The following is a 15,944-nucleotide window of genomic DNA, read 5'->3' as shown; positions in this document are numbered from 1 at the left end:
TCAAAAATCTGGGGCAAATTCAAAGATGGAAGGGACTTTTGATAAAACCAGGTTTAACCTTGACCTTGTACAGGTGGAGAAACTGAAGCCCAGATGATTTAAATGACTTGCTCAAAGCCATACAACTAATTTGTGGCAGGGTTTAGATTTCGTATGAGGCCTTATTTTTTATTTGTCTATTTTTCTTGATTCTTCCATAGGGTGACAATAACATGATCCTTCTTTTGACTCACCATATGTGACCTCATACAAAATCTTTGCAAAGATAAGTCTAGGACAGGCTATCTCTAAACTGTTAACAGGTTAAGAAAAAAGGTAGTTTTTATGGAGCATCTCTCATCTTTTGTGATTTATAACAAGGATAACAGGTTTGTTGATTATAAGATGTGTCTTGCATACTGTCAGAGATAGAAATTGTAGTCTCACTAACAACAAATTTACTGTTTTTCATGAAACCACAATGGGATGCTGTAGGGGGAAGAGTGCTTAATTCCTTCCATGAAAAGAGAAAGAAGGCAACTGAGCCATGGTCAATGAATTAAAGCAGTTTATTTAACATTAATTGCAGAATTTACAGCACTACCATTTAATGATAGGAATAAAAATAGAAAGAATCCAGTGTAAGCGATGTTGTAGACAAAACATTGGGGTAGGAAATGAGCAAAACTGAAAATGCAATTAACATTCAAAGAAATCTTCCAAAAGGACTGGGAGCTTATCGGGGATGGGCATCCCCTTGATGATGAAGTGTGATCCTCATCCCCACCAGGATTTCAGGGCAGCCACTGAACATATACCCTGTTGACCGTCCCTGGAAAGTCTTTCAGCACAGTCTGACTTAACATGTTTGAGATGGGGCAAAATCTGGATTATAATACACTTTGGAAATATAGCTCAGGGTGAAAGACGGTAATAGTGTGGATTTGTGTGTGGGTTTTCTTTTTCAAAATGGAAGAGAGTGCAAATTTTAGGGTGTGTTTTCCTGATTTTAAACATGAGAGGTGATGTCAAAGGGATCAACTGAAAAGAACAGTTTAAAGTTTTTCCCTACGATTTTCTTGGAGATAATACCTGTGAAAGCAAGAAAATAAAACAAGAGGAGTATATGTGACTCTGATCTCTTGTCCTTTTGGAATCTGGAAAGAGACTTTTAAAAGGTAGTTGGTTTCTACTAAAGGGCTGAGTTTCTAGAATAGCTACCTAGAAGGCAGGTGGCAGAGTAAGGTCTTTGAGAATATGGTCAAAGGAGGCTCACACTCTATAGCCATTTTCCCATAATTTAATGGGTCCCTTTTTTAATTTTAAAACTTTAAACAGATCTGGGACAAATTCTTCTCTCTTTACCTCCTCCTTTCTTTCCTCATTATAGTCACCTTTCAATACCATCAAGCAGTCAACAGTATAGAACAAAGGATGCAAGTTCTGCAGGCCAGCATGTGAAATTTAAAGGTATTTTTAAATAGCAAGAATAAACACATCTGAGGCCCGGGCCTAAAGAAAGAAAAGACCCAGGACTGACTTGGATTCTGAGAACAAAACTGGATGGAAGAAAAGATACTGGAACTTGTTTTCACTCACTTTGGTGGAAGGATAGTTCCTCTTGTAATAATTCACTGACCAAGGAAGGATCTACAGTATCTGTGTTAATAAAGTATTGTCTGGGTGGAAAAATTTGAATAGAAAGAATGAAAAAAAATGGACTGGCTCTTTCTCTCTTGTCCAGGAGAACACTTTTGAGAAATGCAAAGGATGAAGAAGAGAACTAATTGAAATGCTGGTCAATCCCTAATTATCTTTTCCTGTGAAGCCCTTTGGCATCCTAGACCTGGGGAGAAAAGAATGAACTGCTCTTGGATTGAGGGAAGGTTAGGTGATTGAAGATATGAATTAAAAGAGAAACCAACACCAAGATTTTGCCTGTATCATCTCAGTCCCTGCATCTAAACTTTAGTGGTTATTTATCAAGTCATCAATGTGAAGCTTGTGTTTTTGTTTCAGAAATTTCAGTATGCCAGGTGTTTTACAACATTTCATGGTAAGAAGTTTGCTGGCACCACTTGGACTTGTGTAACACAAAACAGTAAAGAAAGGAAACAATACTCTACCTTCAAGGAAGTATCTGTTAATGGTATGACTACCTATCCGATTGCTAGATAGTCTTTGGACTCTTTTCTTCCCAGGTGGCAGGTTCCTTGTCATAATTTGAAAAAACTTTCCTAGAGATAAAGCTGACTCTTATGCTAAAGGCCAAATTGGACCAAAGCAAAGGATATGGGGGAGAAAAACCTCAAACTCTACAACTTTTTGAATAGGACTTTCAAGCAGAGATAAAATAGGCATTGATGGGCCATGTTTTTGGCTGGGGCAATAGCTGTGATTCAGCCTGTCCCCCAAGACAGATCAACAGCATAGGCAACGTGCACTGCCCCTGCCCCCTGAGATGGGAGCAAAGCACAGGGAGATAGTGGGGTCTCCTTTTCCCTCTTGTATTTTTCCAGTTCAAAGAATTGAGAATTGCTAAAACATAACCTAGCAAACAATAGGAAACCCCATTCCATGCCTTTCTTTGTTTTCTAAATAATCATCTCCAAAAGGTATAGATGGGATAGCTAAACAGGATGCAGAGGATGGTGGGAAGGGGACTTCTGATGTGGAAGAGCCCCACTGGATGGAGGGGACCTGGATCCTTTGCAACCCCAGGATGGAGGAAGAAGCCTTTGGTAATGTCCCATGTATAGCCACCAGATGGGCTGCAACAGCCTTGACTGGGTTGAGTGCAAGTTGGGGAAAGGTGAATGCCTGGTGGCCCACAGAAGATTCAAGGTTACTATTTTCTTTTTCTTGCCTTTCATGTATGAATTGGAGTCTGCCTTCATGCTGGCACGTACTCAAGACCAAAGGATTGCAGGGAAGTGTTGGAGTCCAGAGAGAGTGAGGTTAGAGATTTTTGGCCCAGTTCTCTTTAAAGCTGACAGATACACGGATTTCCTCCTAGTACCAAAACCTACCTTCCAGCCTATGACCTGCCTTTTTCCAGGCTAGGCCCATGTTTCCCCAAGAGGGCAGGAGAGAAAACCAGGCCAAACTGAGGTAATTTCATAGTTCTGTGTCTCCTAGGAAAAGGACATCCATTGGCACAAAGCATTGAGTAAAAACCCTTTAATAACAAAATAACATTCATGATGTAGCTACTTCAGTTGTCTGGAAAACTCAGCTTACACTTGATTCAACATACCACTTTCCACAATGTTAAAAAAAAAAAGGACATAAAATGGCATAACAAAATATACCTTGGGTTTCATAAGACAAGTCTTCTTGGCAAAGTGTAACCAGCCAGACCCATGCATTGCCTGTGATTAAAAAAAAGGGCTGGGTACACTCATGTCTCAAACACCACTCTATTTTCTTTGGATCAAAAATGGATTTGAACTTTGTAGATTCTACAATATCTGCATTAAGAGGAACAGTTTGTGGGTTTGTGAGTGTCAGGATAACTGCTGAAACAAATATCAATTTTATTGTGGAACAACATATAAAGCTTTCTGGAAGATTAAACACTATTATAATCATCAACTGTCTTACAAAAGCCAATCTGAAAAATTCTTGTATCTGTTCCCATCTTTGGCAGATTAATAAGGGAAAAATAAAAAGACTATATATCAAAGTTTACATTACCACAATCTAATTTATAAGGCCAAATAAAAATGTTGCTTTTTATTATTCACGAAAGCATGTTCCCAATATACCTTCATTGACAGATAATATGAATGCTATACTGTCAGTGATTTCCAATATTTTGCATAGCAGACTGCTGCTTTTCAACCAAGGTTCCCTAGGCTGCATACTCCTATGCAAAATAAAGTGTGCTTGGCAGTTGATTTGGCTTTATGTCAAGCATTTTGGTTTGGGAAATATGAAACTCGAGAATGGGTCTTTGAACCCAAGTATAAGAAAGAACAAGTTTGCCCAGTCCCCTGAAACTGAAAAATAGTTTTGACATATAGAGACCTCAGATAATTGAAGGATTTAAAGAAGATGGTTTTCCTAAAGTGGGTTTCAAAACTTCTTCTTATATTCCCTTTTAGACGGTAGATGGAACATTGTTGGGCAGGTAAAAATTAAGTGAGAGTCACCTCCAAGTCTAGGGAGGGACAGCCATGATAGCTGCACATGTGAAGTTTTGGGAAATGGCTGCGTATTTTTGCCCAAATCACTGGAACAGTTGGCGGGAATGTCTAGGAGAGTGGACAAAAGAGAAGTGGGCAGAGAAGAATTAGTAATATTGATGCCATTTGAGTTTCTACTGGGAGCTGACCTGATCACAAAATACTAGAAGAAACCACACACAGTCAAAAATAGCCATTCCCAAGCAGAGATCAAAGAGGGCCACAGCTGGATAAATTTGCACCTACATATACATGGCCAGTTAGGTCTAAGTTCATGAACATAAAGCCAAAATAACTCCTTTTGGTGGAAATTAAATATGCAAAGGTGAGTTTTTCAATACTTGCTTTCAAACCCCTCTCAGATATGGTGATATATCTGGGTTATGAGGATCCCAATTTGTGGAATGCAAATTGGCTAACTCAAAAATTAGGAATAACGTTTCTCATTATAAAGCTGGAACCCGATTCAATGTGACTCATTTTCAGATCCCAACAGATGTAAAGGGTATTTTCGAGGTGACACATCTCCCAATAAAACCAATATTACCACCGTCTGAGGCTGAACTGTGTACATTTTCACAGTTTAATGTATACACAACTGTTCCACAACTGCTAACAAACAATAAGCGCCCATGCATAAATAAAGTCCATTGAACCAAAGGGGAAGATCTAGTTCAAAATGAAAAACGTTGCTATTAAGACCACAATGCATCACACTGCTAAATTTTTAGCCTCATGCATAAAATTATAGCACTGATTGGCAGTTGCTAATCATAATACTACACTGTTAACACAGAACAATTAATTGTTCAGACCAAGTAGCACAAATGTAGAAAATAATTATTCTTTTCAACAGAGCAAATGAACACAGATTGTTTTTTCAGCAAAATATGAAACTGTAAACTTTGGGCTCATTCTGCAACTTTCCCCAATCCAGCATAAATAAAATCCAAAGGGGAAAAAAAAAAACATACATTTTCTTTTTAAGCGCACCTTTTTCGTCTATTACAAAAGCACAACCTAAAACGTATAAAGCTTTTTTTTCTTTTTTCTTTTTTTAAATCACAGTTACCAAAAGAAACAGTGAATAATTTATTACATACGCTATAATAACATTACTCTAAACACTATTGTCTATGAGGTATATCTGAGAAAATTCGGTAAGGAATTGCGCGGTCTGCATTGCCAACATGCCCGGGTTCATAGTAAAGCTTTGGAACCATGAAGAACTAGAAAAAAGGGAAGAACGAGGGAGGCAGAGGAGGAGACATAGAGAAAGAACCTTTGGTATTAGTACAAATCTTGTTCTTTGCAGGGTTGCATTGCAAAGCACCACAGTACAATAAGCCCACCAACTGACTGTATGGAGGCCCAGTTGAAGCTGAGGTATTCACAGGAAGAATTAAAAAAAGCACAGAGAGGTCCAGACTGGCTAAATCGTTGCTTTGGTTCAAGCAAGGCACTCGTCCCGTGGTTATGTCACACTTTGCAAGTGAAGCATGAGGCTGGGGGGATTGCTGAGGAGGGGTCTGCCAAGTGGGGATGTTTTCTGTGTTCAGGCTGCCATCGCTCTTTCTAGATCCTCTCTCGTATGGGTGTGGCAGTAGGAAAGATGGGGAAGGTGATGTTCGCTTATAGGGGAGCTCTGCTGCTCAATGAATTAAGTCATCTTTGCTCTGTCTCCCAGGCATTCTGAGAGTTCTAATTCCAATAGGAATTTAGGAAGAAAACCAAAGCAATGTGCTCTTTGGAAGGAAGGCCTTACAGCTTTGCCTTGTATAGGGAGAAGATGGGCCTTGAGCTTGTTTGGACAGGAGGGAACTTTCACATAGGATGGTGCTTGAAAACTTCAGAAAGAGAGTAACAGTGTTTCCTACAGTTTGTCAATCTGCCATCTATATTCCTGTACTGGCTATGCTTTGTTGATGCATGGAACTGATGAGTTGATTGGTCTCTTCCTCTCTTTGCTTCTTTGTCTAAATGGTCTCTTTACAAGCTCAAAGATAACTACATTATGTGAAATGCAAAATACTAGCACTCAAAAAGAGCTATATGGACTAGAGGCAGATCTTTGCATTTGTCTAAAACCCATTTGGTCAGAAGCTGAGACAGATTCATTGGCTAACACACAAATCACGTTGATGAATGGCTCTTAATAGTGATTTAATCATTTAATGGAATCTAAAGAAACTTGAAGAAGACCAATTAATTTCATGAGTAAGAAGGAAAGAGAGAAGCAAGTTTAAGTAGCCATTTCTTAAACTGGCATATTCCTCGGTAATTTTTGGGTCATTTTTCATTTACCACGAATAACCCTTTAGTATCAAATGATGTAAGGCTTAAACTTCTCTCATAAATACAGAGTTGGCTTAGAAGTGAAATGTAAACACCTACAACTAAAAAGGAAAAGGCTGAAGAGCTGAAATGTCACATGTGCCAATGGTGGTCAAGTTCCCTTTCTTGATAAATACTGACTTTAAAGTACCCATAATAATCAAAGCCAACAGGCCAAGAATGAACTTTCTCCTCCCATTGAATTAAAAAGTTATTTATACAATGCTTTGTAATGGAAAGGTTCAAAAGTGATCACACTGTTGGGATCAACATGTTTTTCCTAGGGCAAAAATCCCATATGAGCCCTAGTGTTTCAAGGCAGGCCACCTTCACGAAGCAACCGACCATATGTGACTATGTACTAACGGGACACTGAAAATGCTTGTGACTAATTTTACAGCTGAAAATGTTAAGAGATAAACCCCAGTCCCTGCTCATTGCTAAAGGATTGCCACCGTCCTATTTGTCAATGTGGGACCACTCTCATGCAGAGGTAGCACTGCACAATAGGTGGAGCACTGGGGCAGGAACTAGGAGGCGTGTGTGGGCTTCCACTCTCAAGAGTTATTTGATTTGGATAACTATTTCATTCCTCCGGGCCACCAGGGCTTGGACTAAATGATTCCTAAGGTCTCTTCCAGCTCAACTACTCAATGGTCAGAGCTTCTGTGGTTCAGTAATTGGCAATCTTTACTGTGATAGGTCCCAGCAGGGATAGAGGCCATGGCTAGGACTGAAGGCCATTTCCAACCAGTTTCCTTCCCCAATTTGTAATCAGAATTTAAGGAATCCAATTACAGCAGCATCTGAACTCGCATCTTGAACATGTGGAGCAGACAGCAAACATATAAGAGAAACACAGAAAATATCCCTTTCCAAATTAGCAGCTGCCGTCGCATAGATAATTATTTCTTTGGGGTATCTGAGCTGTGGCTGTACATACCATATGTCAGAGAAAATCGTTCAAATTATAAAAGAGCACAAGCAAGATGCAGACCGCACAGAGAAAGAAATCTTTGGTATCTTTGGTGTCATCAACACGATTAAAATTACAAATGGAAAAAGTCAGTGAGGTAGCCTTCTTTGGTTCTCACTAGAAATAGAAAGTTTTTCCTTTTTTTTTTTCTTTTTTCTGCTTTTTGTTTTTTTCCTTTTTTGTTTTGTTGCTTTACATACACACAGAGTTCATTCTTGGAAGCAGCTAGTGTAAGGGTTTCTCTCTTTTTGTTTACGATTTTTTTAAAATTTATTTTTCCAGTTTCTGTATAGAAGCCCCGAAATCCAGGCTGGTGAAGCAGGGTCTCAGCTTATGTTTTCTGAATGCACAGGTTCAGGCTGAATAGTCATTGCTTGTCCACAAAATTTGCTCTGTTGTTCTGACAGCGAACAAACTGCAGCGCTCTCTGTTGTTTTAAATTAAAAATATAAACTATACAGTGCACCTTTCACAGATGCTGAATAAGTTAAATAAATAAGTTACAATATGAAGGCTCTGAGGGCCACAATAAGTAAGAGATGAAGTTCGCCTGGTACCAGGTGGGGCTGCGAACTTAAGTTAAATAATTTAATAATTGTTACTTAGACTATTTTAAAAGTTAACTTAAGAGGGAAGAATATCCCAAATTTTCTTTTTGTAACCTGTATTTCTTCCCTGTCTGTAACAGAATTTCACTGCTTTATAAAGCAAACTAAACTTCAAGAGTATTCCAAGTAGAATTTTGCATCTCTGATGCACCATTGGTCTAGGTTTTGATAAATAAGTACAAGGAGTAGAATCAAACTAAGGAAGGATGATTAAATAATTACCCAAATCCTATACATTTACATACTAGAAACTAATTTAAATAAGTTAATTACATTAATGATACTTAGCTCGTTGGGTCATAACCCAAAGAGACAAGATAAAAAACATTCTGTGGGGTGGGGCAGAGGGTGTCTTCATTTTTTGACTGACAACATGTATAACTTCTTCTGATAGTCTAAATAAAAACAAAGCAGGAAATTATAACCTCTAAAACTTTCTCATGTTAAAGACCATTTAGATGTGACAAGCATGAAAAAAATCACCACTCCCCACTAGCTAACGCAGTCTCCCCAAGACCACAGTACCATTGTCTCAATCCTGGAAACCAGAGCCCACTGTCTCCCCAGTGGTTTGCGCTTGACTTTACTATTTTTTCTTCCTTTTCTTTGTTTTTTCTTTTTTTTTTCTTTTTGTCCTTTTTCAGGTCTTTGGATTTAGCTTCAGTTATGAAAAATCCAGAATAAAGCTATTCAACCAAAGTCATCAAGCACAGATGTCATCCTAACACAGATGATTAAATAATATACAAGATTTCTTGAAAGTTGAGTTTATCTTGGATATGCCCAGATGAAATTAATTCCAAGTGTACAGGATGAAGATGCTGGGATACTTTTGTTTTCCCTGCACTATGGTTTTCAATGTTACAACAAATAATGAAAACAATGTACACTGTAGAAGTACCACATACATGTTAAACGATGATTTAAAATTTATTTGTTGTAATGGATTACAGTATATACGTATGAAGCATGTCTGTACACACTTGTATGTACACAGTCTAGACACCTATAGGTGACGTGTGTTGTTATAAAGTCATCTATGAGAATACATGTTAAAATATGTATCTAAATCTGTATACATCCAAGCAGATAGACTGTATAAGCCTTAGGCACACTTATCTGCCAAGGTTTATGCTACATGAAATGCTTGCTGCTAAAAATGGAGCAGAGTGGAAGACTTCTATGGAATGAACAAGCTGGTAGCAATGTGTTTTTCTCCACTAGAAAAGGTATTAGCTGGTTACTTCCAATCAACCTAACTCCAAAACCTCTAAGGAAAGCTTGGGCTCTAGCAAAAACTGCTTCAGGCTGTCAGAGTCATTTTGGTGTCTGAGAATAATGAGCCTCATTTAAGGTCCTGTGTGATTCACACAACAGCCCATCAGCCTCAATGGTAAGTTCTGTATCTAACTATGTGAGGTCCTATATATTTTAATAACTTCTTCTGTATTTTATAAGTATTCTGAGACTTTCTAAAATAGATAAACCCTCTCCTCTTTCCCTCCCCGACCTTGGAAACAAACAAATCGATAGAAAACAGGCATTGAGACATCCATATTTAAAGTCAACATCATTATCTTATAAGACTTACACAACCAACTGGGGTGCCATTCTTCATTCAGTAAGGATTTTTGTGGCCTTATTTTAAAACTAGAATCTCCTGTTGTTTCAGGGGTGACTTGGTCTTAGCTAAAGATAGAAAATTACTAATATATCAAGTTTGGCAGACAAATATCAGAAAGTTATAGATACACCAGCTCTACCCCTTCTTCATCCACCATTTCCACTTACTCTTCCTGGTTAGGCTAAGAAGTCTGAATCACACAGCATCAGCAACAACAAAAACAAAAAGTCAGCTCTAACCTGTTACGAATCTAGAAGATTATCACCAAGGTAGTTGTGTCTGGGCCTTGTGGTCAACCCTGACCATATGTATCATCTTTTTCTCCACTTTTTAATAGAGTCCATTATTCTTCAACAACATTGGAAACAGGCCTTTTCTTCTTAGATTTTAAAATATCCAACTATTCAAACTCCTGAAAATCCGAGTTCACTACAAAGGCATACTGTCATGACAGTTTGGTAATGATAACCAAACAGACATTCCTATAATTCTACCAACATTTTCAAAAGTGGGGAAGTTTCCCCCTATACCCAGGTAATAGTGATTTAAAAAATCTGTTCAACTTGAATTTACTGGCACTAGTAGGTGGGTGCCCAGTATAGACAAAGAAAATAACTGATTATCTAAAAGGTATTTATTTTTGGTTTTGAAATATGCTGTTTGACTTAGAAAAGTGTGTGTGTGTGTGTGTGTGTATCATTTACATTCCAAATGTTGATTTTATTTTAGCTTGAATTGAAAATTATTTTGGATTTTCTAAAGCCTACAATTGCCAAGAGCCTGCAGGGGGAAAAGGGAGCTTAGAAGCAACTCTTTCTGGATTTCTCCAGAGGAAGTGCCATGCTTCTTGGCTCAACTAGCCTGCACCTTTATGCATGGTGCAAGCTAAACACTTCTTTTACATTTTGGAAAAGCTTTTACATATTGGTGTTGAGTTTTTATTGTTGTTGCTGTTTCCTTTAAAAAAAGAAATGTATTGGCTCTGTTTTTTTTCTTTATTATTTCCTGAAATGAAATAATTACATCCCTAGTACCAAAATCACATTAAAACAAAAACAATGCAAGCCTATTTGTGTAAAGGAATAAAGGAAATTGTTTTTCCACTCAATGGCTCTGAGTGTTTTGATTTCTGTTGCCTCAAGAATGTGAAATTTGGCTGAGAACTGTTCCTTCACACTGTCCCTTTTGCTGATGGCTGAGGAATGCCTTGAATTTTCCTTGGATTGAGGTAATGGATACTAAACTATAACCAAACCCAAATGGTTATTTTCTCTGAAATTATTAACTTAAATTTAAATATCCTTGAGTAAACTCACTGGGTTAAATTCTATTACCTTTCAATATAGAATTTTTTTTCTGTTAGATTTCTAACAAATTGAAATTCTACAGGGCTTAAAATTTTGACACATAACTGTATAGATACACATATATATTTATATATGTATGTAAATAATTTTCTAAAAGCAAGCACTTCTCTCTGGTATGACATTATCTGGAATGAGACATTTATTAAAGCTCCTTGGGGAGAAATTCTTGCCTTTTTTTTTTTTTTTTAACAATTATGACATGTTCTTCTGATTATCAGAGGACTGGTTTGACCAATGTTGTAATGTCCGGTCACAAAGGCAGCCTCTACTGGTCTAGACATCTTCAGAGGACGCTGGAGACCCAAATGCTGAGATTAGTATGTCAAAGAATCACTAACCAAATCATACAGGCTCCATTCCTCAATCCAGTCTGGAAAAGAGCAACCATTTCCACTGGACACATGTCACAAGGACTCATTTAGAAATACCCAAGTTGAAATCAACCCACATGGGAACATTCCTCTGCTGAAATATGCTCTTTTCTTAGTCCTTTGACAAAGGAAACATGGAGTATGAGCAAGGGACAAAGGGACACAAGGGAAAAGCCAAGGAACAATCTCCTAGGCAGGATGAATTATAAAAATTGTGGAGAGTCACATTCTCTCACAGCTCCTGCATAGGGAGACCCACATAGGGGGAATGAGGAGGGGGCACAAAGAACAACAATAGGGCTCTCCAGGGGCAGGACTCCAGGAGTATCCCTAAAATCTGCTTTATATTTTCTCTCCAGGATTGAGACACTCTCCCCCATCCCACCCAACACCACTGCCCACCCCAGTGCCAGCTGTGGTTGCACATAGGCTTGTCAAAATATGAATTGGTAATTACCACCCTGAGGAAATCTATCAACCCATTGCAACAGGAATTGGGCTTCCCCTGTGAGAAGTCCCTTTGGTGGACCTGCTCACTGAGGGGGTCTGGCACACCCAGATGGGACAGGGCAGCTCCTGGAGAACAGATTTCTGGGCTGGCCTCATATTCTTTAACTGGTGAAAATGGACCGCCGAGCCTTCCCAACAGTTACAGAAGATGAGCACCCCACTGTCAGGACCCAGTTCTGGGACGAGTCTGTTGGATGTACTTCACTCACCACCTTAATCGAGGCTGAGGGATAGAATAGAGATGACTCCGAATACAAATAAAACTCATTTACACCATGGATCCATTTATCAACAGGTTAAATGCTAAAATGCTTGATCTTGACTTTAAACCTTTCCCAGAAACTTCCATAGAGATCTGAATACTTCAAATCATCCACAGTGGCAAATTAACTCTGGAATGGCATGAGAAATGAGAAAAATTCTGAACCGAATACTTAACAAATGAAGCACTGGATCAAAACTAGACATGAATTTGGACAGCAATAATTTTGGTTATCACCAATGTCAAGTTGATCTATATATGTATTTTATATATTATATATATCTTTCTTTAGAAATGCAACTTTACAGCTGATTTTTAAAAAGCTAATAGAAAAGTAGAAACTGGCAATTATTTTTACATGTTTCCCCCCACCCCAAAATGAAGCCCTGTTAGGATGTAGCAATCACGTGAAAACGAGGTTGTAAATTCCTCTATAAACTCTTTGGTTCTGTGGCTCGGGAGAGGATGCATCACCAAGACCCCTATCCCTGACCCTCACTCCCTTTCCCTCCCCTGATGATGAGACTCTGAACATAGAAGGAACCAAGTCTAAGGGTTAAGCAAAGAACATTCAAATGATAATGTTATTCCCTACCCTCTGCTGAGCAGAGAGAACTGTTCAATATCCCAACATCTTAAACTTGGAGTCCATGGAAACTTTTGAGAGATTCCATGTTGGGGCAAAAAACCATAAAACAAAATTAAAAGGAAACAATAAAATCAAATAAATGGCCCTTTCCTTTTGTTGCTCAGAGAAACATAATTGATTACCTTTATACAGATCAATGGCGCTATTAGTATTTTAGCCAGGCAAGAGGAGATAATGAACTGAAACAAAAGGTGTGAGAAATCCTCATCTTTGGTATTGTAGCTGTTGAGGTTTCTGTTGCTCTGTTCCGTGTTCTTTTGAAAAACTGCATAGGCACAAATTAAAGACAATCTTCAACTTTAAGATTACCACATGAGTTGTCTAATGAAGCAGCAGCCACTGAGGCTCTTCCTTATTTCTATCTTTGTCTCAACCCTTTCTTTAAAATCTGCTTCCAAAAAATGTCCCAAGAGATCGGTTTGAACACAGTGTGTCTCGCTGTTTTTGTTTTCATTTATTTTCTGGCGTGCTTCCTTCTTATTGGTGGTGATTTCCATTGATTTATGGATTTATTTATTCATTTTAATGGGACAGTTTTGTTTGTTGCAGAAGTAGGTGCAGAAAAAGTTTCTTTGGTTTCGATTAAGTAATTCATAAAAAAGTCAGTCTCAAGTGTCTGTAAAGAATCATTGCAGCGTTTGGCTTGCTTTGAACACCCCCATGTGGCCCCACCTGGGGCCATTCACTGGTAAATATGCACATTGTGACCTTTGCAATCTCCCAGAGTTCTATGGGCGCTCTTCCACTTGCTATGGGAAGGTGACAACTGGTGTGGCAAAGCCACCCCTCTGGGTGGCTTGGCTAACGTCCTTGGTGTAGCTGGTCTGCTCAGCCCGATGATGCGCCAAATGCAAGGGCTGGATGCCATTCGGAGTTGCAGAGGTTTTCTGATTTCTAAAAGTAATCACAGTATTTTTAGGCTAGAAAATGACAAGTCATAAATGTCTTTGGTTTGCAGTATTCTGCTTCTTTGGTGTGCTGTGTTTTCTCCAGATTTATTCAGCTGTTTTGCAAGGATGATTCAACAACAGAAGAGATTTAGGACTAGATGACAGTCATGAGTAACATGTATGCAGGTTTGATTGATTGATTTTTTTTTCTTGCTGGAAAACACAGAAAACATCCCTACTAATAGGATGGATGAGGAAAAACCCCAAATCAGAAAGAGTGAGAATGGATTACGTGGTGGTCATAACACACAGTAGGAGGGACCAGATGACTGATCAACCAAGAAGGACACATTAATGATCTAAAAAAACCTAGATCTTTTAAAATGCTGCATTCGCTCCATGCACCGTTAACAGTTAAATTGGCCTCCTGAGTGTGCGTCTGCATTATGTACAACAGAATTTGTAGCAAACTGCAAAATGTGCTTGAAGCCATGTTCTCATCAATTCCCTAATGACTTCACAATAGGTGTCTTGCAAATCCAGATGTGGTGAACCCGGAACCTTCCTTACTTCTGTTTATCTTTGTTGTGCTTGATACTTTGAGCGCAAGTGAACTGACTGGTTTTTTTTGACGGATCCAAGACCATATGAGATTTCCAGGAGGTAAAGAAAAAAAAATTGTAAGCTGGATCAACTTAAAGCTTTCTAAATCATTCAATGAAAAGATGTCTGGGTTGGAAAAACAGGTCCTTGGATTTTTTTTTTTTAACGTCCATATTTAAAACTTGTGCTCAGTAATTACCATTCTGATGTATTTTATGTTATGGCTGTGAACTTGGACCTAACATGGTATAATGAGGCTAAGCATGTGGAAAGCAAATGAGGTCATTCTTGTTGCTAGATTCTTCTCTTATTGTTGTAGCTTGGAAGCCTAAACTCAGAGTCCTTACATAGGCCAAACTCCTATTGTTACTCATAGGAACTCTGACTGCAAGAAGCTGACAGGACCTGAAGTGGGACGGATGACATTTTAAGCAATCCTGAGCTTGGTTGACACCATACTGGAATTGACTCACTCCAGGAAGGCCCCATTTGGGTTTCTGGGATGCTTAGCATGCTCAGAGAACAGTGTCTGGTTCTAAGAGATTAATTTTTCAGCTTGCACTTGGACTCCGTAGCCATTAAAAACAAAAAAAAAAACACCTGGCCTATGATTACAGCTAGAATATAAGTTTCTTTGCAAGAGAATTGTGCTTTCAAATCACCAGTGAAGGGCCCCAGCTAGGAATCCGGTGTCTTTTTCCTTTGTTTTCTTTTGGTATCTGTTGTCCTCATTTGGAGGTGACTCGTGCCCAAGTGAGAGTCCTTCCATCATGCTTTGGTACACGTGCTGGAGGTGGACGAGGAGCCTCCTGTGCTCAGATCATCTTGCCACTTCTCCAGGCTGCGGCGCCGGGCGTTCATGAAGAAGTTGCTGACGGTTGTGAGCTCCAGGCCCAGCTGCTGGGAAATGGTGATCTGCATCTCCTTCGACGGGCGTTTGTTCTCCTTGAAGATGGCAAAGAGTGTTCGGCGTTGGAGGTCAGTGAACACCAGGCGGGACTTCTTCTGGGAATTGTTCCTGTCTTTGCTTGGTTCTTGCTCTTTGCGTTTGCACGCTTGAAGGGAAAGAGAAGAAGGAGAGGAGTCAGTGGGCTCACCTGAGAAGGTGATCCATGGAAAACATTGACAAAGTTGTACAGAGAGATGTAAACCGTTAAACTTTATTGTGCAAACTGCCCAGCTGTCAGTAACCAGCCTTCCCTGTAATCTCCGGGTGATGGAAGGCATCAGTGAGTGAGTGGGGGATGGGAGAAAGGAGAAAGAGCAGGGCTGTTTCACAAGTCTGGTTTTGAACTAACTGCAGTTGTCTTTCCCTTTTACATCCTCCCTGCTCTAGCATATCCTTGAAATTCTTTATCTCTGAAATCAGGTGCCACAAAGGCAGGGAGGACTCCAGACCCCGGGGTGGGGGAAGCCTGGTGAGGCAGTTCCTCTTTCATATTCACCCTCTCCAATTGTTTACAGCTGAGTTGAAATTACCTTCTGGAGTCAAAACTTAAAAGTGCATAGTTTTTCAAAATCAAAGCTTCTGCCCATGTGACTCTAAAAATTGTTAACAGAATGAATTTAGAAGTGACAGAATGA

General features: G+C 39.1%; 1 protein-coding gene across 1 annotated transcript in view; it reads right to left on the bottom strand.

The window, feature by feature from the left end:
• Nucleotides 1–530: 530 nt before the first annotated feature.
• Nucleotides 531–15,944, bottom strand: part of ONECUT2 (one cut homeobox 2) — a 56,260-nt gene continuing 40,846 nt past the window's right edge. The window contains exon 2 of the mRNA XM_054461410.2: nt 531–15,415. Coding sequence (XP_054317385.2) covers nt 15,129–15,415 — 287 coding nt within the window. The 3' untranslated portion in view covers nt 531–15,128. The remainder of the gene's footprint in view (nt 15,416–15,944) is intronic.

This window comes from Pongo pygmaeus, chromosome 17, assembly GCF_028885625.2.
Source record: "Pongo pygmaeus isolate AG05252 chromosome 17, NHGRI_mPonPyg2-v2.0_pri, whole genome shotgun sequence".
In the NCBI taxonomy this organism is placed as follows: domain Eukaryota; kingdom Metazoa; phylum Chordata; class Mammalia; order Primates; family Hominidae; genus Pongo; species Pongo pygmaeus.
The sequence above is the reverse complement of the archived record's forward strand: the minus strand, read 5'-3'. Positions and strand labels throughout refer to the sequence as shown.